At 43.1% G+C, this 27,589-nt stretch overlaps 1 protein-coding gene across 2 annotated transcripts in view; it reads right to left on the bottom strand.

Annotated features, from left to right (window-relative positions):
• Positions 1-144: 144 nt before the first annotated feature.
• The window catches only part of SORL1 (sortilin related receptor 1), a 78,049-nt gene continuing 50,604 nt past the window's right edge, over positions 145-27,589 (bottom strand). The window contains exons 26-48 of one of the 2 annotated variants that reach the window (XM_088138995.1): positions 27,201-27,326; positions 26,564-26,671; positions 25,903-26,034; positions 24,539-24,670; positions 23,984-24,118; positions 22,965-23,120; positions 21,893-22,042; positions 20,368-20,496; positions 18,197-18,323; positions 17,548-17,717; positions 16,703-16,815; positions 15,675-15,779; positions 14,772-14,844; positions 13,280-13,362; positions 12,441-12,537; positions 11,057-11,241; positions 9,495-9,614; positions 8,913-9,077; positions 8,092-8,266; positions 7,825-7,931; positions 6,069-6,261; positions 5,554-5,769; positions 145-3,854 (exon numbers count right to left, since the gene is read on the bottom strand). In XM_088138995.1, the coding sequence (XP_087995121.1) occupies positions 3,787-3,854; positions 5,554-5,769; positions 6,069-6,261; positions 7,825-7,931; positions 8,092-8,266; positions 8,913-9,077; positions 9,495-9,614; positions 11,057-11,241; positions 12,441-12,537; positions 13,280-13,362; positions 14,772-14,844; positions 15,675-15,779; positions 16,703-16,815; positions 17,548-17,717; positions 18,197-18,323; positions 20,368-20,496; positions 21,893-22,042; positions 22,965-23,120; positions 23,984-24,118; positions 24,539-24,670; positions 25,903-26,034; positions 26,564-26,671; positions 27,201-27,326 (3,065 nt within the window). In that variant the 3' untranslated portion in view covers positions 145-3,786. The remainder of the gene's footprint in view (positions 3,855-5,553; positions 5,770-6,068; positions 6,262-7,824; positions 7,932-8,091; positions 8,267-8,912; positions 9,078-9,494; positions 9,615-11,056; positions 11,242-12,440; positions 12,538-13,279; positions 13,363-14,771; positions 14,845-15,674; positions 15,780-16,702; positions 16,816-17,547; positions 17,718-18,196; positions 18,324-20,367; positions 20,497-21,892; positions 22,043-22,964; positions 23,121-23,983; positions 24,119-24,538; positions 24,671-25,902; positions 26,035-26,563; positions 26,672-27,200; positions 27,327-27,589) is intronic. The other variant, XM_088138996.1, reaches the window with a different exon arrangement.

Below are 27,589 nucleotides of genomic sequence, written 5' to 3'. Positions count from 1 at the left end.
ATCTTATTGCCCTTCATTTGCTGGAAAGACCATTTGAGCTGGCAGATTCTAAAGAGAAGGTAGGTTCATGGCTCTGCCAAGGGGGGAAACATTCACCCAGTGGAAATGTCTCAGAATTATACAAAATTAATGGTACAAAGCAAAACAAATCAGTGCAGATATATTTACAACGAACACATTAAAAAACACAAGCTTCAGCACGGTTTTGTGCATAAAACAATCACAAAAATATACAATTTATTTAAAGCTGAAACTACCTCTGCCCCACTTAGTTGTATAAAATGAATTGTTTCTCGATTCTGTTTATCTGCAAACTGTACTCCTGAACCTGCTATTATGCTATTTGTGATAATTTTTGTATTGAGGAATCCACATTCTAACACTGGAACAAGTCAAGAATTACCAGGTATTCATAACTGTTGAAGTTTGGCTTTGGAGTCCAATCTGCATAGTTACACCATATCCACAGTTTCAACCAACTAGCAAATGTATTATAGTGAATACAGAGGTTACATGCATAGCTGCTGTTGGAGAAATGCTGTTAATGAAAACCGTTTCTGAAAAGCCCAAGTCAACCAAGATTTTTCATCTAAGCAATTTTTCTTTAATCAAAACATGTATTTTGAAGGGAAAGTAACAGCAAACACACAATCAACTTAACAGCATTTAAAATGAGTTAAATGGGGTTGCTAGTTCACTACCTGAGAGCCATTTTTTAATTTTGTTTTGCTTCTCCCACTGTTCCTCGAAATTAGGAGATCTCAGCTCATGTGAGAGGGGACTCAAGGCATCAACAGAAGGCAACTAATGTGGGAAGTGCCCATTCCTGGTCAAAGTATTGAAATATGAATCAAAGCTCTGGATGAAAAAAAAAAAAAGGCAATTTTGGGCATCTGATCCCCAGGCCCACTTTGCTCGGGCAATGCTACTAGATCCTAACCTGCATAGAGTTATGGTCCTCTTCTGAGGCCTAAAACATGGAGAGGTTCTGACACACATCTGAAGATTCAGGGCAGAAGTAGGCAATTTGGTTTTCCTTGCCCAGGGGTCCTGGACTTCAACTGCAATCAGCCTCAGCAACCACAGAGGGTAGCAAAGGATTGTAGATGATGTAATCCAAAACATTACCTATCCTGATCTAATACGCCTCACCTCCAGTAAACATCTATTTTCCTACTTTTCTTCCAACTTCATCTGTGATAGAGGAAAGGTGGGCCAAGGCACTCAGGAAAAGAAGTTTGAAGGACAATCTAAGTGTCTTGGAAGGCCCCAAAGTGTCATACCATTTATGGAGCCTCAAAAGCACAGAAGAGTTTTAGTCCCAGTCCAGAAATTCCTTGAGGACATTTGGAGAGCCATTGAGTCTACAAAGGCATCATCACCATCATCATCATCATCATCATCATCATCACACAAAGCAATATATTGTTTGTACTGATGTTTCCGTGTCAATAAATAGAAAATCCCACTTCTTAAAATCCTGTTTGCATGCTGGCATGGCCTTGGGGCTACAGACTCCAGACAATGACAATGCAATAGGAAAAACATAACAAAATAAACTCGGTGTACCTTTTTTTCTTCTTTTTTTGCATCTACGAACACGTGCAAAGTAATCTGCAGAAAGCATTTAAGCCCTCAGTTTGACAACTTAGTAAGTCTTTCATTCTACCCGCCTGACCTTTTTATTTTACTTTCTCATAAAGCATGAAAAAGTATTCAGAGATAAAAATAATAGGCTGTGTTTGTGTTTTACTATGGCAATAATACCTGATTCAATTACAGGAGACAGAAAACAAACAGAACAACCCGACTGTTTTGCAGAAGATTAAAGTGGCATATCGCTACCCAACAATAGTGTGCATGACTGAGAATTCTGGAACTCTGATCAAAAGCAGATTTCCTAATAAATTAGTTGAATCAACCATAACAAAAAAACAAACAAATCAACAACCTCCCACCCCTCATATAAAACATAATACAAATAATTTTTGCCTGTCAGTCAACATAAAACCTTCAGGAACTATTCTCTCTCTCTTTATAGATAGATATAGATATAATTATAGATTTCCTGAATATTTTTTTTAAATAATTTTTTTTCTTAGGAAAAAGAAACACACACAGAAAGGAAACATGAAGATAGCTGAAATTGATCCTGAGAGAACTGTGTTTTTTCAGGCAAGTAAATTCATGAGTCTGGGGTGCAGATTTTGAGCAAGTGCCCCCTGAAACTTACAGGGGTTTGTAGCAGCAGGGTTTCAAAAAATGAAGGCCCCAGGGAATTGGGAAACTAAGCTAGGTAAGGGTATCCAGAGGGGAGGACAAAAACGTCAAGATGGCATTTATGACTTCACAATCAAAGCCCCACCCCTGAAGCTAAGCTAGTCATATTGTTCCATGTTCTCGGCTTCTGTGACCTGGCCTTCCTCCAGTGGAAAATGTCCTATTCAGTCCCCTTTCTCCTCATCTTGACTTCATTCACGTAGGACACTTTGTAAGCAGCTCAGGTCAAGTTCCCCAGAGGTAGAAAGGTGTTGGTGACCAAAGGCTTAATGCTTTAGGGGATGGAGACTCATTGAGAGCAAAGATGTCACAAACAGAACAGAGCCCATCACATACCTGGGATTTTCTTTGAGGCTTTTTCAGGTTTGGGACTTTGGCTCTCTCTTTTCAAACGGTGATAATCCTGCTTTAGGGTTTGCGTTGCTGTTCTCATATATTTCCAGCATCCAAACTGCAGGGAATCACCAATGTTTGGTCTGAGGTGATTCCAGAGAACCTAGAGAAGGGCTTCAGGAGTTGCCCACCTCTGGCCCAGAACACCCTCAGAGCATGCTTCTCCTCCCCTTGCATTTTTAGGCATTACGTATCAGACGCTAAGACACAGCAGCGTGCTCTCCGTTCAAGTGGGCCAAAACCAGAGATGTTGTCTGCCTCCAAAAGGTGATAATCTAAATCATCACGCAAGGAACAGAAGAAGAAAATCAGCCCAGTGTTCCCACACAAGGTGCAAGATGCACAAACAATTCAAAGGACAGGATTCCCTTCAAACCTCTAAGCTCTATCTAGTCAGTTTGCAGAGGTCAGCTAGAAATAAGGGACTGGCATCCTATGACTGGGGTGGGCAACCATTTAACAATGTTCAGTCTTGTATTTGACTCATTACTTCTCATCAAAAGGTGGAAAAGTTTCTGCAGTGCAATCTGGGTGTGTCTATCCCGGTAAAAAATTAAACTGGAAATCACTTTTATCCCACACAGTGCCCATCACAATCAGTGATGTGGAGCACAGGGCAATGGAGAATTTGATGAGGCCCTGCCATACCATTTCATTAATGCACACTGCAAGGAAGGATTCTCTTAATGGCAGACTCTCCAGTGCCCCTTCTGTTTTCATCTTATTCTTTCAAAGCCAGAAGAAATGTCCCCAGATTCCAACTACCCACAAGTTCTCAGAGGATCAAAGTCATTGACAATGGAAAATATCTCACAGAATCAAAAGTGTGCCCAGGAAGCATAGCTTTGTAAGATTAAATTGAAGTTTGGAAAGAAGAACAATGAAAGAAACCCAACAACAGAAATTCTCACTAATCAACCTGATTTGAAATTTCATAGCGGTGTGCTACAAAGTGTAATCATTATTTCTTTTTTCTTTTTCAGCCGATACAAAAATAATGTATTGCAACTCAAAAGTGCTTTTTAGTTTTGTTTTTAAAATAAACAGTTGACTTTTTTCTTTATCAAATAAAATATTTACACCATTTTTGCTTTCCGGAATCAGAAATGCTCTTCATGCTATTACCATGGGGACGTCATCTGAAAAACCTGTGATCATTGCTGCTTCATCATCTTCATCTCCTGGTAAAACAAGTCACAAGGTTATTGACACAAAATGACGTGAGTCATTCAATACATGAAGAAATGTGGAGATTGGCATGAGGGATCACTGGCGGCAGAAAATATTCCTACCTCCCCAGTGATCCACAGAATCAGCACTTTGGAAAGGTCCAATGAGGCCACCTAATCCAAACTTAATATAGGAACCAAATTAAAGCATTCATTCATTCATTCATTCATTCATTCATTCATTCATTCATTCATTCATTCATTCACCACCCAACTCCAATGGACTCTGGAGACAGCTGTCCAGCCTCTGCTTGAACACATCCAGTCATTTCTGACTCATATTCATCCAAGTCCCTTTTCATATGTCCTCCTGCCAGGTATCTAATACCTGTGAGTTTGTTACCATTCCCTAAATGAAGAACTTGTTATCTGTTTCTATCAAACTGCAATTTGTTATTTTCCACTCACTTTTCAAACCTATCAGGTCAGTTCTAAACATTAACTTGGCCTTCTGGAATATTAGCTACCCCACTCGTTTTTGTATCATCCGCAAATCTGAGCATTATCTTCACCTCTTCATCCAAACTGTTAATGAAAATGCCATTCAGCCATATTTAATTAGCTTGCTATCAGAATGTCACATATCTTGCTGAAGTCAAGATATAGTCCATCTGCAGTATTCCCCAATCTACTAGAGAAGTTATCTGGTTAAAAAAATGAGATAAGGACAATCTGATAAGACTTGTTTTTGATAAATTCACACTGCTTTTGGATAATCTCATATTGTTTTCAGGGGACTTATAAACTGATTGCTTTATGATCTGCTCTAAAGTCTCCCTAGCTACCAGTGCCAGGTTGATTGGCCAATAGTTCCTTCAATCTGTTTTATTCCCTCTTCTTGAAAAAAGACCACCAGCAAGTTCCTCCAGTACTGTAAGATGCAATCCACCTAGCCCCTTCGACCAGTTCTCCATAACTACCCAGTGGAATGTATATCTTCTCAGAGAAGACTGTCCCAAAAATTGCACGAGAGGTGCAAACCATAATTCAATGGTTCAGAGCTCTTGTTGACATTTAAATGGTACTTGGTTCAATTTCCAGAATCTCCATATTAGCTTAAAAAAACCCTGCCTAAAAACCCAGAGGTCTGCAGCTAGTCAATATAAGTCAGGGGTGTGCTACTTTTGTGATCCTAGAGCTGCACCTGGCCCTTTAGCAATGTGTTGGAGGTGTCCTCCAGAAAGACCAGGAGACGATGTGGACGGAGGTAGTGCAAAGCCCAAATTTACTTAATTTTAAATGTAGTTAATAAAATTGATTCAATATCATTCATGTGATTCATCCCATGCCTTTAAAAATTTCCCCATTCAGTCAACTTAAAAATGATGAGGTTTTTTTTCTTTGGGGAAGGGGGGATATGCACTCCTGAAATCAATAATACAAAGTTGGGCCAACAGTCTCTATAAGGCAGCTTTCTACATTCCTAATTGGGCTGTGAAGCAGATGGTGGACCTATTAGTTCCACATGGATCCCAAACCCTTTCCTACCAGATGTAGCTAAATAACCACTGCAATGGAAATTGAACAAGCTGATTATTCATACTAAACCTCAGTCCAGGTACAGCCAACGCTTGTACCTTGATGTAAATCCAACAGGGCTTCACCTTTCTGAACTCCACCTAAGCGTTCATAAGAACAGAACACCACTTACCTAAATCATCCCCAGAGGAGAATATGGCAGACCCCAGTCGGGAGTTGTAGTGACTGTTGGCAAAGGCTGTGAAGCTATTTTGAAGTCTTCGATGCCTCATGTACAAGACCACAAACCCAACACCCACTGTCACTAGTAAAAGAAATAAGACTGGCACCACGATAGCAGCAACATCTTTAGATTTACCCAATATTGATGCAGTGGCATCATCTCCACCTATGGAAAGGGAAAAAGGTTGAAGAGAGGAAAGAAAAGAAAGGGGAAAGACAAAAAGATGAATGAGTAGAACTCAAGGAGACTCAGTTGATACAAGTAAGTTCTCAGAATAAATTCAGAATCATTCTCAACATGCTACTGTTGAGCAGAAGACCAGACACTGGCCAGCTGGAACAAATATGGTCACTAAGAAGGATTCAAATTCACGTCTCTGTCTCTGCTCTTCTGGGGGTCCAAACAGCAATGGTGTGGAGAAGCTGCCTAGAAGTGACAATAGAAGAGGGAGGCATTCTTCCTACCTCTTCCCAACTCACTGTAGAGAAGAGTTGCAGGCTCCCCGCACATCTGCCCACTGTACAGACATCTTGCTTGCACCGTGAATGAGTAATTGTGGCCAGCCTTCAGGTGGGAAACTTTGAAGACATTCTCAGTAGTGTTCCCCAGATATGTTGTGGTGTTGGTCCCACTGTCAAACATGTGGACCTCATACCCCTGAATGTTGGGGAAAATAAACTCATTTAAGGCGAATGGAAGGACTAGAGAGTGTATTTATGATTATGCTGATGGTTACTTTTATTGGCTGGTGACCAAAATGTCAGTGTTCTCTGGATACGTAGGTACATTACTGCAATTCTTGCATCTTCCCACATTTTACGCTTTCAGTCCTGCAAGGTGGGCTGAACTGAGAGCAAGCAAATGATCCAAAGTCAATTCACAACCTTTCTGCCTGAATGCAAATTTGAACCCGGGACACCCTAACGCTCACTGGCTGACTTCCATCTGTTTTACTACAAGGAAATAATGTCCCCCGTAACCCACAAAAAACATAGAAGGGCAAAACTGCTTCTTCCTCTCCAGAAATAAATGACGGCAAGCCCTTGGGGCTGGTAGGAGATCTAGAATGGTCTAGAAATGCTTTGTGCAACCATGAAGGTACTCACTCAGAGCACAGAGAGGAGACCAGGAAGAAAATGGGAAGAAGCAGCTTATGGGATTTGTCAGGGGAGAAACAGAAAAGGCAGAAAACCTTTTTTATTTTCCAAAACTTCGAATGCCCTGTAGATTATTTTTATGATGTTTGAAGTCTGTTTCAGGTCCACTATCTGCTTTCAAGCTGGTGGTATTTCATCCCATTCCATTTTCCCTTACTCTACAGAAGAACAGAAGCTTTGAAAACCTGGTTTTGGTCCCAGACCTGGGGTTGATGTTTATTATTTGTTCAATGCCCCTGTTTTGTTCTGTTGATGTTGTTGTTTATTAGATTATTTTAGTCTGGGCTGTCTGTTTGATTTAATGTTTTTAGCTGTTTTTATGTTTTCTCTAGTTTTGCACGCTGCCCAGACCCCACTGGAGTTGGACAGCCAATAAATTTAAAATAATAATAATAATAATAATAATAATAATAATAATAATAAGAAGAAGAAGAAGAAGAAGAAGAAGAAGAAGAAGAAGAAGAAGAAGAAGAAGAAGAAGAAGAAGAAGAAGAAGAAGAAGAAGAAGGAGGAGGAGGAGGAAGAGGAGGAGGAGGGGGAGGGGAGGGGAGGGGAGGGGAGGGGAGAAGGAGAAGGAGAAGGAGAAGGAGAAGGAGAAGGAGAAGGAGAAGGAGAAGGAGAAGGAGAAGGAGAAGGAGAAGGAGAAGGAGAAGGAGAAGGAGAAGGAGAAGGAGGAGAAGGAGGAGAAGAAGGAGAAGAAGGAGAAGAAGGAGAAGGAGAAGGGACTCGATCGGTGAATAAAAATGCCAAATCCAGTCTAAACATCTGGCTGACTGTGCAACCAACCAGCATCATCACCAACACCACCATATTTCACTGGGCCATAATGCAGTTTCATTTGGGCTTACTCTGTTTTCTGAACCCTGACAGTGTGGTTTGCAAACCATGCTTTATATTGTACTCCGCAACGTAAACACACATTAAACCATGATCCTGTGAACTGTTGCTTGGTATGTCGTGTGAACACCACCACTTTGCATGCAACCCTGGGAACCGGTTCAAGAGGGCAAATAAAATACGGGGGCGGGGGGAGAAGCGACATTGTAACCCAGATGCAACCTACCCGACTTTCATTAAACTGGCTTTCTTTCAAGGCTAAACTCTTCCAAAACAACAAGATGTGGTTGTTTTCTGGTATAATCTTTAAGGCATCCGGTGCAGCCAGGGAAACTGGAACAGAAAGGAGAGAGACAGGCGGATACCGCCAGTAAATGTAATAGCGACTTATTAGTAAATGCAGAAAAAGGACCCATTGAATTCAATGGGGCTTGCACTCTGGAAGATGACACGTTCAGCACAACATGCTTACACCAAAAGGTTTCAGCCTTACCTGTGTTAATTTTCAAGCTGGCTTCTTTGCTCATGTTTCCTAGCTGTATAATGATGTGGTACTTTCCACCCGGGTCCAATTTTTTGATGGTATATTCCACCGTGCTGTTTCGCGTTTTCACCTTATAGATGCGATCTGTCTTTCTTATTAAATCTTTCACAGCCACAGCGTACAACTGGGGAGAAGCAAAGGTGGAAACAAGGGCTGTGGAGATGCAATTTCCCCCAACGCCCAACGTGAAATATTACATTCCAGCTGGAGCATCTCCTTAGGGCAGTGTTTTTCAACCTTGGCCACTTTAAGATGTGTGGACTTCAGCTCCCAGAATTCCTCAGCCAGCATGCTAGCTTTCCTTAGGGGGAAAGAGCTCCATTGAGAGTTTGGCTGAGAAAAGCTACTTCCCTTCCAGAATGGTCTTGGTAATTAATCATGGAATCAAAAGTTAGCATCCTATGTTGAACCCAACCCCTCTGGCCCTGGGCATAGGCCCATGGCTCCATGTTTATGGATCAGATCAATGGTGTCTCTGGGCTGGTGTTCTGCCTTGTGAGGACCACCATCAGCAAGGTCCCTCTGTGAGGCCAAAGCAAGGCAGCAGTGAATGTATCTGCCCAAGACTGGTGATGTCGTCAATACAACAGTTCTACTTTATCTATCAAGGCTAACCATGATCCAAAGTCTTCTAATTGAAGCTAACAAGGCTGGACATACATCCTTTCCCTTCCAAAAGAAGAAAGGTCTAAGTGCTGTGCCAAGACCATGATCGTGAGTCCCCAACAGGATTGACGTGGCCCAAGCTTGGAACGGCACAACCCCCTTACCATATCTTGGTCGGGGGAATCGTAAGGTGACTCCCACTTAATGATGGCAAATGTTTTTGCCAGGTGGACAGAGTGAAGGTGTCGAGGGGGAAGGCGATTGTCAGGAATCATCTTCACAACAATGTAATCCGATGGTGGTCCTTGGTATGGAGAAATAACTCGCACCTGGAAGAAATGAGGTGTCAGTGGAGCAACTCAGTGGAGTCACACATGCTGAAAAGCACAATGTGGATTTTCCAGACCATGAAGCATAGCTTGAATCAAGCCAGCATGGACTATTTGATCTGGTTTAGTTTCTTTGCAAGCCAGTGATTTTCATTCTTTCATAACCTATGTCCCACCAGCCACTCAGTCAAAGAACCTGGATCCCACCGTGATAGAAAGACAAAGCTCCCTCTAAACTAACAGAGCATGTTGGACAAATCATGGTTAAACTACAGCTTAGTGCAACGTACAACCCCACTCAATCATCTGATTAAAGGAAACCTGTCAGATATTCTCTCTGATCTGCATTAAGGTGATTTAGCTGGGTTTTTTTAGACATTATTTTTCAAAAATAATTGATTAGAAGTTTATCCTTACCAGGAATAAGTACTGCTCATCCCTGTTAACAATCACAGTAATGTTGTGTAGAGCGGTAGTTGCATTGCTAGGATTCCGGTAGAGTTCCAAGAAAGAGGTGGCATAAAATATGCCATACAGCTGCCCGGGGGGAAGGGGGGTGCAGGGAGAGGAAGTAAGGGAGAACAAATTAGCATGCTGCTTCTGCTATTCTGCAAATAGCATCCCAGAATCCTTTAGCCCCAGGGTTTTCAGGCCATGGAACCTTTAAGTGAAAGAAAAAATTCCCAGGACCCCCAATCCACAAAATGGCAGCCATAGCATGTTTTTTGCAGGAAACAAGCCCCATCCTTTCCATTTGAGTGATGCCCCCCCCCCGCTTAGTCTCTTGTGAAACCACATCACGTTCTGACGGAACTCCAGGGTTCTGCAGAACATAGTTTGAAATACCTTGCTCCAGCTTATTTTGTTTGTTTTTTAAGAATTAAGACTGATGTCACTCATAGGAGAGTGTATGATAAACTCAGCCACTCCCCTAAATTTAGAAAGTAGTCTACTTTCTAATTCTTGAATGACCAAGGATTACAAGTGAAACGGGGGAGGAATTGTAAGACATGCCAAGAAGTTAGGGCCAAGTGACCCATTTGCGGGGAAAGGGGAAAACCAGAATTCCCCATTTACTTTTAGTGCTTTCCAATCATTGTTATGGCAGATCCGCCATGGCCTAATTCAAGAGGGGGTTGCTTTTGATTTGTATCCAATTCTGCTTGACTCAGGGGAACACCAATGGTTATACCACCTTCCTTTTTTATTTACGTTACAAGAGAGCTGCAAAACCTTTCCTTCAAAGCGATTCAAGCACGAGACTGTGAATCTCCCTCTCTTTAACTGTAAAATTGTGGTTTGTACAGAAAACTGGCTCTTTCAAACAGCTTGAGAGTGTTACAAGCTTGGAACATGGTTTTATGCCTCCAACAGAGCTGTTCTAGGCTCAAGACAGCCCATTTTGCACTCAAAATGGGAAAATTCTGGATTCAAAACAATTCCAAAACTAACCTTACGCATAGTCCTACTTTCCCACATAGACAAATGTATGGTCAATTTGCATTGCAGTGATTATTTACTTATACCTGGGAGGAAAGGGTGTGAAATGCATGTGCTAGATCTTCAGTGTGCTTCTTGGCCCAATTAGGAATATAAGTAGACCTTGTTTAGCAACCACAGTTGGGGCTCGGTCGTTAAGCAAAGCAGTCACTAAGTGAAACAGTGACTGTGCTTATGATCTGACTTCAGATTTCCTTTGCTTGACTGAACTGTGAAGGTCATAAATGTGAGGACTGGTTGCAAAGTTACTTTTGCATCACCATCATAACTGCGAACAGTCGCTGTCCAAGGCAATCACTAAACGAGGACAACTTGTACAGAAAGCTGTCTCACAGAGAGACTGTTGGTCCAACTCTGTATTGCTGACATCAGGAGTATACGTTCATCCCCACCACCACCAAGAAAAGAACTCCCAAAACTTTGACTGAATGGGGAAATTCTTAAATGCGTGGGATAAATCAAAGAAATTGCATTTTTACCACATTCCTTGGACCACTCCAGTTGCACTCCACAGCTGTCTGGTTGACAGCTTTGGCTTTCAGGCTGGGTGGGGATGGCCTCGTACCACGTGTCACCACATGTGCAAAGGAGAGGGGGCTGTCACCCAGTTCCGTCTTGGCCCAGGCAGAAATTTCATATGGTGTCTGAGCAGTCAAGTTCCTCACTGAAAAAGAAAAAAGTGAATTAACTGGAGATCACAGATACCTCCTACCCCCACAAAAAAATGGTTTTAAAATGAGTCTGACCCACTATTTCAGGTCAAACTTTTAATGGGTGGGGGGAGGGTCCTGAAGTCTGCGCAAAAACTATTTTAAAATTGGTTGACATCTTGCAAAATCAATCCATTCCCAGATTTCAGCAGTCTCATGTGAGACTGCCCAAATCTAGCAGGAAATGTCAGGTAGCTTCAATCTTTTTTTTTTTTGTGAAGAATTAGAGTTAATCTGAAGGTTCTTTAGAGGTGTCAGAGGCACCCTGGCCAGTCTCTGCAATTCAAGGTCAGTGGCCTCAGCCAAAGAAATGTAATTTATTGCCATATTTTGCTGGGAAAGGCAATCTTCTACCTTCATCAATACCTGTTGGGCAGTAGAACACCTACTCTACTTTGTTTATGTTGGGAATCTTTATTTCCCACATTCCACCTTTCTTCCAAGAGTTCAAGAGGACTCATAAACTGCACTCTTTCCCCAAAAAGTAATCTACCAACTGGGTAGGTTAGGTGAGACAGAGTGACTGAGCAGAAGTCATTGGTGAGCATCCATGGAGGCTAATATTTTGCCCAAAGGGTGATCAAAACTGTTCTGCACATTTTATTATATTGCCCCTTTTAGGTTGGCACAGAGTCAGAGTTGATAACCCCACATTTAAGTAAATGTGCTGGTCCTTCTGATCCATTTTACCTATAGTTTTTACTTCCAGGTATTCATGATTCTGTGGAGTCCTTGGGGTTCTCTGAGCTGGGTTGTTTTCTTGCAAACGTTTCATTACTTCATTACTGAAGATGTTACCTGGCCGAGTAATGAAACATTTGCAAGAAAACAACCCAGCTCAGAGAGCACCAAGGACTCCACAGTTCAACCCTGAGCGACACATATTCTTTTCTATTGATTCATGATTGTTACTCTAAATGTAGCTAAATTCTGCTATGCAAAGCATGCAACTGATACAGCCTGTTCATTTTACAATTTGTGTTATATACTGTATATATACACACACACACACATACTGCTTTATTATGTGCTAGCCTTTGATCATAATAGAGAAATTTGGATTCAATTCAACTCAATTCGAGTGTCCATGGCCAAGGGTGGATTAGAAACTGGATCTCCTTTTTCTCTTGTACTTTTCCTGTGATAATCTTACCTGTTTGCGCTGACTTTCCCCCATCTATGAAGAATGATCTTTTCTCTTGCCTGTGGGTGTCAAAAGTCCAGAAAATTTTCACAGCGTAGCCGTTCACCTGTCAGCCAGCAGCACAAAATGTGTGAGACAGACATGTAAGTATCTGATCGATTCTTGGGTGGTTTTGTTTTACATGATTGGAATAAAAGGGCCCTGTCACCAAAAAGCAATTTTTATAAAGGAAAACCTGTCAAGCTATTTGAAAACACAGAAATATTATGAATCTGAAAAATGGCTGAGGACAAGGAGCTTTGACTTCTCTCATTTGCTCAAGGAGTGGGCTGGCCCATAAGCTGACTTACATCTGAGAAAAACCTGTACAGGCAACAGATAAAGGATCATTTTGAACAGAATTAAAATTAGATGACATTAGGGACAAAATCTCATCTTGACTACCTAGATCAATGTTTCTCAACCTTGGGAACTTTAAGATGGGTGGACTTCAATTCCCAGAATTCCCCAGCCAGCATGGCTGGCTGGGGAATTCTGGGAGTTGAAGTCCACCCAACTTAAAGTTCCCAAGGTTGAGAAACATTGATCTAGATTCTAGCTTCAAGAATTACTTTATGTAGAATTAGTATAATTAAACATTCTTCTGCCCAGTTGTAAACTGGTATCATAAACACCAAACTGCACACACACACACACACACACACACACACAACCATTTTCCCCTATCCTTCCCCAAATACTACTATATTTTTATTTTCAATTGCTCCATCTTAGGGTGTAGCATCTGGGGATCAACATTATAGATGGTTAGAGGGGGCGATTAAAAAAAAAAAAAGAATATATCTCACCTGAATATTAGCTTCTAGTCTGAGGGTAAAGCTTATTGAGTTTTCATCATAACTATCAATATGGATAGTAGGAGGAGGAATAACTGGAGTCAAAAGAGAGAAAGAGGAAAGGAGAACTGGCATCAGATTTGACATTGTGATACCACCTCCATGAAACAGACATAAAGAGATTCCAATTTACCGTAAGGACATCAGAAGGATGACCAGGGCTCTTTGCTTAATGTGCTTTTTCATGGGTCCCAGAGCCCCTTCTGAATATTTATTTATCATATTTATATTTAAATTAGCAGCACACGTTCCCACCATGCGGCAGTTATGCCCTGTAATTAAGCAAAGCATCCTTTGAGTGTCAACTCAAAGCCTAGCAATTTCATGGACATGAGGGGTTTGGGGGCAACAATATGGAAGTGCTTTCCATTGTCTTCTTCAAGGAGGTGCTTTTCCTCTGTAACAGCCCTGGGATTTCTCTCATCCAAGTAAGAGCCAAGGCAGATCTCCTGAGCTTTTTGAGATCAGCCAAGGTTGGGTAGATGCTGCCATCTAGCTGTGTTTGCCACATCATCAACTCTTCTCCTTCTTCTGGACAAGTCCTTGCCATTTTCTTGGCAACATTTTCAGAAGAGGTTTTTCCAGAACCTTCTTCCTAGACTGGGAGGGAGCAACTGGCCCAAGGTCAGCTAGCTAGCTTCGTGCCTAAGAGAGGACTAGATTTCATGGTTTCCTGTTTCTATCCTGGTGCTTTTAGCCATTACACCACATTGGCTCTCATGATCTCTTTAGTTCATTTCTGCCCCTACCCACCCAGGTAAATGTCTTCTCTTCATTCCATCCATTCATCTTTCAGCCAGGTGTCCTCTAAGTTATTGTTCTGCTCCTTTGAGTCAGCCTAACCTTCTGATGACTACATAGACAAGTCCTTGCAGGTTTCTTGGCAACATTTTTGGAAATGATTTGCCACTGCCTTTTTCTTAGGGCTGAGAGAGAGGGACTGGCCCATCATCCAACTGGCTCCATGCCTAAGGCAGGGCTAAAACTCACTGTCTCCTGGTATCTAACCAAGTGCCTTTAATTACTAGACCAAACTGGCTCATAATTAAGACAGATTTAAAAAAAAAATCCCTTGCCCACATAAAGAAACAGAAAAAAACCAGTCCCACCTTCATGTTAGTGAGCAAAGGTTTAACTAACATGGAACATAAATCTGGGAAAAGAAAGTCAATGCATTTAATATAACAAGTTATTATTTACAACAGAAGCAGGTCATTAGCCACCAAGGATGACTTGGTAATTGGCATATTGAACGAAAAGGAGCAAGTGGATTTTCTCAAGGCTAAATGATGAATGCATTAATCGTAAATCAACCAAACAGGAGAGTAAGAGAAATTTTATTAAAGGCCAGAACCATTTAAGGATTTGGAGTTTCCTCTCCTGTCCCAACCCCAGCATCTAATGCAATGAAAGGGTCCAAGAAATTAATTCCTGAAAGGTTTACCTTTGCCTTTTATAGTTCGTATGGATTTGGAATCGCTCCAATTTCCCACTCCGCGGCTTGTTACTGCAGCAACCTTTTCAAACCAGAAGGCTTGTTAAAATAGGCAAGAAAGTATCCTGGATAAAACAGCTATTTTTAAAACAATATGAAAGCCAAGGGAGGTTATAAGTGATGGGAGGGAGGGAGGCAAAGATGCCTTTTTCATTGTAATTCTGCTGGAAACGCTGAGTGATCAAAGACAGAATAATTCCCACCTTTCTCAATGGGGTAGCTTCCCAAGTGTAGGGACTACAAACCCCAGGATCCCCAGCCAGTGCAACCCAAAGGCATCAAGTTTGGGAAGGCCACTTCAAGAAGCAAGAAGCCTCCAACCACTTGTGCCAAGTGATGGATCCCAGCAGCCACAGGGAGACTGTGCTTCTAACCACTGGTGCCCATGTGGACCTTGGGGCTCAAGGGCCTCCGCATCCACAGGCAAACTGTGGTGGAGGAAGATGATGATGGCTAAGCACACAGAAAATCCCCAGACAATCACGGGTTTCTCTGGTCAAAGGAACTACCCAAGACTGCAGAGTTTCTCCATCAGGGAAATGTAAGAGAGGAAGAGAGCCAGAAAGAGAGTCCAACGTCTTGCTCGATACAAGAAATCTGGAAGACATTCCCAAAAGAAATTCCTACAAGAACAAGACATCTCCTGCTCTACTTAACTGGCTCCACTGTCAAACAACTCTGATCGTTAAGGTTCTACCAAAATCTGTCCTTCTGTGACTTGGCTGCATTAGACTGCATCCTGTCCTATAAATGTGTGTTCTCTTTGGGACGACAGAATAGAAATCTCCTAGTTCTATAGGCAAAGATCATTTAGTGCTAGTAAAGAGCTAATAAAGTGAAACATCTACTCACTCTGAAAACATATAAGGCGTTGACCTGCAACATCTCAATTTCTGAATAGTTAGTGGGCGCCCTCATGGAAGACCATTCCTTTGATCCGGTTCTGCTGTATTCCACCTACCAGGACGGAAAAACAGGGGCAACCATCTCCTTGCTAAAGTCACATTTCAGCAGGCTAAATGTTTAAAATCCTGCCCTAACCCCAGATGAAGGGTTTGAATCTGCAGGTTTGACTTCATACATTTGTGGAGTGAAACTTCAATTTAACAATTCATGGGAGGGGAAATGGCACCCCTATCCTTGAATGTCTGTTAAAACCAATTTTCCATCACTTGAGTCAGTTTATATCAACGTACACAAGGAGGCAATGTACTTCATCTGCATAATAATGTAAGTTTGCATCAATTTATGTAATTTTAAAAAGGATGTAAATCGATGCAAACGATGTTAATTTATGTGAATCCCCGACTTCTTTGGAGAGACTTTGGCCGTTAGTTTAAGGTGAGGTCCGAACACAAATTTTGATTGTTGGATTCAGAGCCTGATGAAGTTAGTCCAGTTACTCTGCTGGAGAAGTTTTGGGGGGGGGGCGGGGGGAGGGAACAACCTGATATTGGCCGATGGAAGCTGAAGTCCAAATCAGCTGAAGGGCACCTGGTTGCCTATCTCTGGATGACGTAGCTTGGAATCTTTTGAATATAGCTTTATCTGTGGATTGCTGATGTATTTAATTATGGGATTTATATCCCATGTTGTCAAGGGTGGGAGGCGCTCTCCAGGGACATTTGTCCCTGGAGTGCAGCAGCCTGAAGATGTAGAAAGACCAGGAAGCAGATGCTAAGTACTTCTAAGGCATGAATACTTCAGTTGGCACCTTCCTTGTCCCAGGTTGTACCTTGTGCTCCACTAACTACTTTCAGCAACAAAACACCCATCTGACTGTCCTCAACTCTGAGGAAGCACATGCGCCTGTCCCCAAATCCCTATTTTTGCCAAGATGCCCCTTGGTGGCCAGAGAAAAATAATCCTGAGATACTTACAACATATTCTCTGATCAGCCCATGGGCATTTGCTGGAGGGGCCCACTGGCAAGCCACAGTGCCTTCAGCTTCTTTCTTCAGCTGCAACTGAAGATGGCGGGGGGGATCTGGAACTGGAGAGAGAGAGAAGGTGGGAGGGAAGGAGGAAGGAAGGTAGGTAGATAAGTAGGTCCTGTTGAAACAAGCCAGGGACTCATGAATCCCAGCTTTCTGTATCCCTCAATGGCCAACCAGATACATCAAACTCAGGAGCTTGGAGAACAGAACAACTGTCTTCCTGCCCTGCTGTTACCCAGCCCCTAGTGTGTCCGGTCTGCTGTCCAAGATTCTGGAGACTCCAAAAAGCTATCAACACTAACAGCCACTGATAGACCATTCCTCCAGGCCCATCCATTCTTTGGTAAAGAACACACCAAACAGTTCTTTGGTTACAGACACACGCATGCAGGATGAGGAAGGTAGAAAGAAATGGTATTCATAGCCATGAGAAGTCTGAAAGGACCTCCTTCTGCATCATTCCAGAATGCCAAACACAGAATAATGATCTTAAGGGACAGATTTTTGGTTGAAAATTAGGAAAAAGTTCCCAATTCCCAAAAGTAAGAGTGGTTTGAATGGAACCAAGGTCCCAGAAGGGTTGGTGGCCTCTCTTTGGTTGGAGAGCCTGGATCACCAACTGTAGGGTAAGGCTATTTGGAGATTCCTGCCCTGAACATCTTCCATTTAGAGACCATTCAAAGGTGCAAGACACCTTCTGCTCTGCAACTGCATACTCCGGCTCAAGCAAGATGGGTTTTCATCCCACCATTGCCCCACTCCTGCTGTGAAGAACTGGACTGGCTTACGTCCTTCCGGAGTCCGTAAGACTATGAAATCGTTGGTATTGTACACTTTGCTCAGGCACTGGACTTGAACTTTGACCTGGTACGTGCAATCCGGCTTCAGGACTTTCAAGATGCTGTTGGTTTTGTTGCTGTGAGTTTCAACAGATTTCCATATGCTTTCTCCCACCATCCTAGATTTGGGGGTTGACAAAAACCACAGGCAATATTGAAGCTATTCCGTGCATTAACCATTTGCCTTGAGATCACTATAAATACACTTAATTCCATCCATGTTTGAGTTCGTGCATGCTAAGCATTAATATGGTTAGACTGTTACTTAGTAAGTTGTATGAAACCAGCCACTTCTAGGTTCTTCAACAAAACACAGTTAAGCATGAGCACACTGTGAAGTGCAAACCAGGTCAGTGAAACCATCAACACAAGAAAAAGACATGGCTCAGTTCTGCCTTCTCCACCCTGGGGTCTCCAGCAAGAAAAGCTAATTTTGGGGTGCCACACAGTACTATATAATTTACTACAGATACCATGAATGGAATAGCAGTTGTACTAATAAGAGGTTCCATGTTAGCACACAGGGCCTAATTTTAAGCCTGGGGTCAAGCTCCCTGATGCCAGGATTTACCGATAATGCTAAAATCAGACAATCTACCTGTAATAGATATTGTAGACACAGGAAGCAAGAGGCATCTTCTTTGGCTGAGCCCAGGATAAAGTGATGTTGCCCAAAAAGTCGGCTGTCCATTGCAGGTTCTGAACCTTATAGACAAGAGTATCATCTATGTAAAAAAAAAAAAAATGAAAAAATGTCCGGCTTTGGTTGGGATTGAAAGAAGGGATTGGAAAGAATCAGGGCTGATTCCACTGATGCAGATTATTGCCAGTCCTATGCAGAAACAGTGTGTTGGACTAAAGGCTGCAGCAACTTCCTTCCTTCCTTCCTTCCTTCCTTCCTTCCTTCCTTCCTTCCTTCCTTCCTTCCTTCCTTCCTTCCTCCCTCCCTCCCTCCCTCCCTCCCTTCCTTTCCATCCATCCATCCATCCATCCATCCATCCATCCATCCATCCATCCATCCATCCACCCAGTCAGTTCATTTACTTACTATGCATTCCCAGCGTACAGGCCAGCTCACAGCAATTAACAATAGAACTGATCATCAATTAGGATCCAAAGTTTTGTATTATCTTTATAAATTATGCCTTGAGGTTTTTCTGGAAAGCAGATGGATGGTGAGACTAAATTCAGAGAGTTGGATCCACCACCCCAAATGGCTGGAGTCCTAGTTGAGTTCAAGAGGGCTTCTGTCCAAGCCACCCAGACCCAAGGCCCTTGTTCACAAGACAGCTCCTGGATAATTGTTCCTGCCACTGTGCTAGCAACAACTGGGCCAAAAATGTTCTGCTCTGCAGCAATGACAGGGTGGAGAACCGCAGCTCCTTCACCAGGAGTGAGAAAGAAATGACATACGCAGCTGCTTGCTAACATCACCATGGTGTACTGTGTACGGTTCTGGGCACCCCATTTCCAGAATGATATGGGCAGGGTAGGGGGTTCAGAGGAGGGCAACAAAGAGGAGATATGGACTCAAGGACCTGCCTGTGAGGACAAGCTGGAGGAACTTGAGATGTTCAGTCTGGAGAAAAGAAGATGGAGGGGAGACATGATAGCCATATTCAGTTATATAAAGGGAGGCCCCAGGGAAGACGGTCAAGAACTATTTTCCATGGCCACAGAAATTAGGACCAGAAATAAGGAGTCTAGTTGCCGATATCTAGCTTTGTTTAAATACAAGGGGAAAAAATGTTGATGATACATTGGGGGTTCTCCATCTGTGGAAGTTTTAAGAAGAAGCTGGATGGCTTCCTTTAAGGATGGTTTAATTGGTTTCCCTGCACATTGTGGAGGGCTGGATTTTAGGGTTTCTCTTCTCCCATAGAGCATGGACAAAAACACAGTCCATTTTCATAGCCTGTAAAAGGGGCTGGTGAGTTGGATATTCCATTCTGTGTGCTAAAACAAGTGCAACATAGAAACATAGGCGTCCAGCAGAGGTCCTGATGACTTCACGTCTGGTGTGACATCACTGCCCATCTGAGTAATGATGTCAGAAGCTCATGACCTCACTTCCCCCATTGCCCCCTTCCAGCAATAGAAATAGAATAGTGAGAATAGTTTCTAATCCTTTCCCTGATCCACTAATTTTTCTAACATCAAATTTCCCTGCCCTGGGAAAATGGCTCCAAAACAATTGAGGGCTGCTCTTCAGAATTCCAGCCAGGTGGCCATTCTCCACATTCTGGTGGGTGAGCAGAATCTGGGCAGACTTCTCCAGATCAATATTTAATTAAAGAACTAAAGACTGATGGATGCTCAATGACCCTTTCTGCTTGGGGAGGAAAAGAGTTGCATGGCAGGGTGGGGAGAGGTGTGCTACAGAATGGAAAGGGCGATCGATGGCCATTAACGTGAATGTTATCTCACCCATAATGAATTGAGGACTGGACTTTTGCTGACTAAACAAGCAGGGATGATACAGAGGACGATGGGAGGAAGAAAAACCTGGGAAAAAGGCATCTTGACACAGTTCTTCAGAAATGTGCTCCACACACCAGCCTCATTGGACAGGACATTTTATTTCAACGGGTGGAGTTTCTGCTGATCTCTGCCCCACGTTTAAAAAGGAAAACCAGCCCCTAGCCCGTCACAGAGCAAGGTGAGTTTTCTTCCTCCAATGCTAGATTTCTACTTGTACGGGGCTATTTATGGAAAGAACATTCCATTGGCTTAATTCGTTTTTGATTCCTGTTAGATGCTGTGACTTACCAGTACAATTCCTTTCATCACTGCTGTCTGGACAGTCTAGGAAACCATCACATCGTTCTGCCTTCATGATGCAAGCCTCTCCGTCTTCGCATTTAAATCCACTAGGGCATAGCAAGGTGCTGTGAGTCGCTGGAAGACAGAAAGAACATACAACACTTATGTCTTATAACAAGAAGACTGGGAGGGCCTACTCAGTTGCCTTGCGCTAAGTAATCTGATGCCGTATTTTGAATAACAGAAGCATTCCTGGATTTTGGTCCAGCCTCTTTTCCTGAAAGCCTAGATCTTTTCATCAGGGACACTGGAGATTGAACTCAACACCCCCTAGCTACAAAGCATTATTCTTGTCCAATATCTGTTACATCTATACAGCCACTCATTGACAAACATTCTCTGGGTAGCTTATAAAACAGAATAAACAGCATTCTAATATCAAAAATACAAAATTCAACCATTAAAAAAACAAAACCAGATCAGCATACAGGTTTCTTGTAGCCAGTGATATAGTAAATGTGTAGCTCAGGTTTTTAAAAAAATCGCATAAAGCTCATGAGAGGCCCAAGTTAGTTTAATGTACAAGGCCTAGTGATTTTTTTTTTTTTTTAAAGACCTCACCACAGATGGTTTTTCCAGTAGTAATGTATGGCTGTGAGAGCTGGACCATAAAGAAGGCTGAATGGAGAAGAATTGATGCCTTTGAACTGTGGTGCTGGAGAAGACTCTTAAGAGTCCCTTGGACTGCTAGGAGATCAAACCAGTCAATCCTAAAGGAAATCAACTCTGACTGCTCATTGGAAGGATTGACACTGAAGCTCAAGCTCAGATACTTTGGCCACCTAATGCGAAGAGAGGACTCTTTGGAAAAGACCTTGATGCAGGGAAAGATTGAAGGCAAAAGGAGAAGGGGACAGCAGAGGATGAGATGGTTAGATAGCATCACTGAAGCAATGAGCATGAAACTGAGCCAACTCCGGGAGGCAGTGAAGGACAGGAAGGCCTGGCGCAATATGGTTCATGCGGTCACGAAGAGTCAGACACGACTTAACGACTGAACAACAACAACAACAGATGAAAAAGATCACATAGAAAGTACTAGGCAATTTAGTGTGGTTGGCAAGTTGGGGTACTACTACTGAGAAAGTTGGATTTGGTCCACAAATTATGCTCAGTCACGACTTGTTTAATTATGATTGATTGACCCCAGTTGGCTGGTTTATTCAAAACACACTGTGCCAGGAACTGTGATTTACTCATCCCAGTTGTTGGGTTCGTTCATTCAAATCCAGCCAATGTTATGGTTTTGTATGATCTGTTTGAACCCAATTAATGGAGAACTGAGCCACTGGTTGTGAGCATCAAGGGCCCGTGCCCATTTTTCAGGAAAGCACAAATAACCATACCAATCAGGAGGCCGACAGCAGCCATTCTATAGGGTTCCCAGCACCAGCTGGCAAGAGCGACGGCAAGGGGACGTGGGGGAGCAGGAACCTTGAAAGAGCTCCCCACCAGCCCAGCAAAGACTTACGGCAGTTGAGTTCATCTGTGCCGTCCTGGCAATCCTTCAAGCCATCGCAGCGTTTCCAGTTGGGAACACACTTCTTCGTCCGCTGGCACTCAAACTCAAACCGGCTGCACCGTCCAAGGATGCTGGCTGATGTCGAAGTTGCACCAATGGCTGGGTGAGCAGAAGGTGGAAGAACACACGTGTTATCAGAACCCAGTGGGGATGTCGCTATCCTGCGGCATTAAAGGCTAGCTTGGTGGAATGACAATTTATCTGAGTCTGCAAGGTCAGTTTCCTTGCCTCCCGTACCACCAGATGGCAGCCTCAGTCTGCTGAGCAGGAGACAATGGACGGAGCCTCAAAACCATGATCTGAGCCTTCCTAGTTCTGAATCGGAGCTGTAGGAGGCTGGTGCACCCAATCGCTTCTGGGCTGGCAACTTCAGCAAAAACATGGCCTTCCCCATCTGTCAGTGCAGAGATTTTCAAGTATCATTCCTTCAGGGAACGGGCCCTGCAGAAGAATCTTTGAAGATGTTCACCTGGTTCACATGGGATGTAAGCCAGGTTGCCCTCTGCAAGTTAGCAATGGCCCCCAACAGTCTTTCCCAACTTGGTGTCCCTGAGATATGCTGCACTTTGACCTTCCTCCTGCTCCAACCAGTGTAATAGGCAGATTGATCCATATGGACTTTGAACACTGTGCAAACCCAGGAGCTGTGGTTTGTTGTGCTGCACAGGCCAAGCCACTATGGCTTGTTCAACAACCCACAGCTAAAAAAAATCCTGCCTTGGTATTATGAGTGAACATAGCATGTCCTCAGTGCTTGCCAACTGATAGCACTGGAAAGTGAATTATTCATCTTCCAAGATACCCTGGAAGTGTGGGTTTTCCACGATTCCTTCTGGCAGCTCTTAGGTCTTCTCCATGTTACACTACTTGGAAGCTATCTTTGCATTGTGCCACTGATGCAAATGATGTCATTCATGTCAATTGCGCAATGGTGTGAAGTCATCCCCCCCTTCTTGCCCCCCCCAATACCGATGCCTAGAAAACAGTTGAAGGAGCAAGCATGAACAGAAGGGTGCCTTACGTGCGGTGGGACAGGCCTCCTCATCTGATCCATCTGCACAGTCCCGGTATCCATCGCAGACCCAGCTGTTCATGATGCAAGTCCCACTATTACACCGGAAGTGATTTGGGGCACACGTGGCAGGAACCGCTGTGGTAATGGGGATGACCGCAGAGCCTAGATTTCAACCAGAACGACTTTAGAGGAGCTCTCGAGGGTCACGCCAGTTCCCTGGTGTCAGCCACTCAAGGTGGGCCAGTCAGGAAACAGAGACTGCAGGGATTGATTCCAAGAATGCTAGTTTATCACTGTAGGGTATCACAGCAGAGGCTTGAAAGCCTATCCAAATTTCTCTTAATCCCATCTTATACTAAACAAAATCAAGGCAGGCATATTGGAGTTACTTTCTCATGCTTCCTTCTACCTCTGGACTCTGATCTCTTCTCAAAGTCTGTCCTTAATGGCTCGCTCATACCTTCTCCAAGGTCAGCTCTAAACTCCTTTACACCTAGACCATCCAGGTCAGTGTCCTATGTCCAAAAGCTGTCCAGCCAAATACCTTGGGGAAGCAAGGCACCGAAGTTCACCATAATACTATTTCCCCCTTACTTGTCCCCAGACCTCTGCTGAGAACAGCGCTTCTTCCAGGGGAGTGCAGAGTCTTGGACTCCAGGGCCTTTGCATGGACTGCTGGTCCCAAAGAGGATAAGGCTAGGACAAAGCAGCAGGCAGGTTCTTCATTTGACTAGAAAAGGGAGCAAATAGGATGCCCCAAGATTCACTCCTGGGACCATATCCTTCAGAAAATTTATTAATGACTTAGATGGAGGGAAAGTCAGAAGGATTTTGACAGATTTCATATGTGGAATGCAATGATCTTGGAACAGTAGTTTGTTAGAAACAGAATATAAGTCAACAGTGTGATGCTGCTGCAAAAAAGGCAAATGCAATTTTAGGCTGCATCAACAGAAGCGTAGTTTCTATTCACAGGGCCTAACAGTACCAAATTTGAGCCACTGGCAAAGAAGACTCGCTCTTACCACCACATGACTTCTCATCAGACCAATCACCACAATCATTTTCTTTGTCACACTTCCATCGGTTCGGAATGCAGTGCCCATTGTCACACTGGAACTGGTAATAGCGAGAACAGTTCGGGGCTTCGGTTGGGTTTTCTAGCAAGGACAAAATATTCCAATTAGTTTCCACCACCTTAAAGGCTAGGGGTGTATAAACCAGCTTTTTAAAGGCATGATTTTTAAGAAGTAAAATATAACACACCAGAAAAAGGCAGCTAACATCATTCCCCTCTGAAAAGTTGTGTATAGCTCTGACGGTGACTCAAGAAGATTAAGGGAAGAACATTTTTGTTGCAAGATTAAAGAGAGAAAACTAGAACTAAAGTAAGATTAAAAGGGGCAGGGGGAGAAGCATCTGTTAGAAACCAAAATGGTACCATCCACGTCATGATATCATTCAAATGGAACGATGATGTGGTTTGGGTGATGATGTCATTAAGTGTGACATCCCTCACTCCCCACTCCCACACTCCCACAGACGTCTCCTTTTCTTCCAGTGAAACATTCTCAGCTCACCACAGTTTGCCTCGTCAGAGTAATCTCCACAGTCATCGGTGCCATCACACTTCCACACCAAGCTGACACACACGCCGTTCTGACACTGGAAGCTGAACTGGTCACAAGTGCGATGGAACTCAGGGTCTTGGGCTGCAAGCAACACAACTGTTGTTAGGGAAGGGAAATTCCACAACCCAGCCTTGAATCCTGCTGGCAACAGCCTGGACCTCTTTGAAGAACGTCAAAGGGCCACTCTGAACAGTCTTGTCTTTAGATGCTACCATGGATGGCTATTCCACCAGCAGATGGTGGACCAAGAAGGATGAAGACACCTAGAACTCAGGATAATCCCATCTGCAACCTCCAGACTCAGAACCTGGGGCCTCACCCACCAGTTTCAAGTATCAGCTCACTTGGTAGTTTAAATATCCATTTCTCAATTCTGCAATCACATCCCGCAAGCTCTGTTCATATCGCTAGGCCAAAAAATGCTAATCTATTATCTAACATTTATACAAGGTTTAAGAGCAGTGATTTTGCATCTGTTGACTGTTCTTCTCCCTATCTTAGTCCTCCTGAGGATCCTTCATAATATTACAGTGATGTCACCAGAGAGGGTGGGGGCAGAATTTTCTGCCCACCTCCCCTTTTCTCTAAAAGCAACAGAATTTATTAAGCCTATCGGACGCTCAATGCACCTCTTTTACATCCTATTCTTTGGAAATTCCCTGACTTATGCTGTCATTCAATTTTGATGGTGCAATCTCAGATTGTTGGGGAGCCATAGAAGTTGGTGCACAGGACTTTGGGCTGACCACCGCTGGCTTACAAAGTGGAAAGCTTTTCTTGAAATCCTTAAAATAGCCCTCCAAGACAAAATGTGGTCCGAGGACCCCTGAGGTTTCCCCAAGACCCCCTCAGGGGTCTGCAAAATCAGAATTATTTGCCAGCCTATGTTGAAAAATAATACAATAGTAAAATCTCATCAAACCATCATGAGAAAGTTTGCAGCGAACACATCCATTTTAATTCTTAATATGGTAAATATCGATAAATATAACCATACGAATAAATGCTCTTTTAGGGTCCTCCATAATTTTTAAAAGTGGGAAGGGGTCCTGAGAGCAGAAAGTTTAAGAAACACTACAGGTTGAGGGGGAGTGACATTACAGTAGTCCTGACACAGATATTGCATTCATGTTTTCTTTTTTAAGCGCAGCCTATAGAGTTCCTTCTCTATCACACTTCATTCCCTCACTATACCAATCACTATCCCATTCTGCCTAAGAGCGAAGGAAAGAAGCTTCTCCAGAATTGCAACCACCTTGTCTTAACACCTGAACTACTTGCAAGAATCCAGTTTTCCCAGCGGCTTTACTTACAGCACCCGGCATAGGAGGGGTCTTCATCTGAACCATCTCGGCAGTGCACCGTGCCATCGCACACCATGGAGCGCAGCAGACACTGTTGACGGTTCTTGCACATGAAATCCATGTAGCGTGTACAGAGGGATTCTCCAGAGTGGCAAGGTGCAGCGAGGTTGGGAAGGAGGAAGGAGATAAAGGAGGATAAGCATTGGGAAAGAAAGCTTTACCGTTCTGGCTTCTTTGGACCCTCCATCAAGGATTTTTTTTTAACTACTGATCATTGTAGTTAGCAAACATTTAAGTAGCCTTAAGATAAAAGTCCTAGGGCAGCACATAAAATTAAATATTTAAATTAAATTAAAATATAAAATTAAATTAAAATATAAAATTAAATTAAAATATAAAATTAAATTAAAATATAAAATTAAATTAAAATATAAAATTAAATTAAATATCCTCATAAAATTAAATATTAAAAAATACAGAAAGCAACCAGCCATCTAAACTCAAAAGAATCTAGTCCTGAGTGTGCACATACATGCAGAGTGAAATGATCAATTGCAAATGGTAATTAAAAGGCATTCCCAAATGTTTAGGGCAGTTCTGAGATTTCACTTCCTTGTGGGCACCCAGCAACCCCACCATCATCCTGGGCATAACTTTGCAGTGCACTCACCACAGTGTTGTTCATCTGAGCCATCGGGGCAGTCCTGTGCCCCATTGCAGCGCTTGCTAGAAGGGATGCACATCCCAGTCGAGCACTGGAAACCATTGCATTTCCTCTCTGCCGTTCAATCCCACAAGGAAACAAAGAAACCAAACTTAACTTTTAATCTCATGAGACTTTCAGCAAACCTAGACTAATGCCTTTGGTCTACCAAAGCAGAAAGAGTTGGGTAGAGGATGAGGTGGCTATGAAAATTAATTCTCACATGGTCAAAAGCCAACAGCCTCATACCAGATCTGGCCACTACCAAAACAAGGAACAGATGGAAACTGCATCACCCTACCCGCCCATCCACCTACCCAAAAGAGAAGTGCGTCCAGCCATTTATGTAGAGTGCATTGAAGAAAGAGGCACAAGAGATTTGAACACTGATTGTTTAAATAGTCCTCACATTTGATACACTGGAAGTTTTGTAACTGCATCTTAGCATTGCTATAATAAAGCGACCTTGTCAAAAAGTTCCTAGATCTTCTGTTTAATTGGTCTAGCTCACTGGGAGAAGTCTGACAGTGGTCAACGTTAAGAGGAAGTTAAACGTCAGAATGAAAGAGAGCATTCGCCTATATCTAGAGAGAAATTCCATTACCACAATTGATGGGGTCCTCATCTGTTCCATCTTGACAATCAGTGTCCCCATCACAGGCCCATCTCTGGGGGATGCAATGCCCATTTTGGCAACGGAAACTGGAGGCTTCACAAGTATGATAAACAGCTAAAAGCAAGCACAGCACAGACTGTTGACTTACCAGCATGGAGGGGCCAAAACAGGACAGAAGGGCAGAGAAGCACATGGAAATCAAGATAGCAAATTGTGGGAGCAAACAGGAGTATTCAAGCATCAGCAACAGCACCCCTTCTGGCTGCACGCAATCTCTCGTAACCCAGCCAACAAGGGATCAACAGTCCATCACAAAGAAGACTTAGAAAATGAGTGAATTCAGTAACCAAGTGCAGACTGTTGTGTGAATGCAACCA

This window comes from Python bivittatus, unplaced genomic scaffold, assembly GCF_059951505.1.
Source record: "Python bivittatus isolate LINGU-HERP-01145 unplaced genomic scaffold, Pbiv_v1 ctg000320_np1212, whole genome shotgun sequence".
NCBI classification, from domain to species: domain Eukaryota; kingdom Metazoa; phylum Chordata; class Lepidosauria; order Squamata; family Pythonidae; genus Python; species Python bivittatus.
The sequence above is the reverse complement of the archived record's forward strand: the minus strand, read 5'-3'. Positions and strand labels throughout refer to the sequence as shown.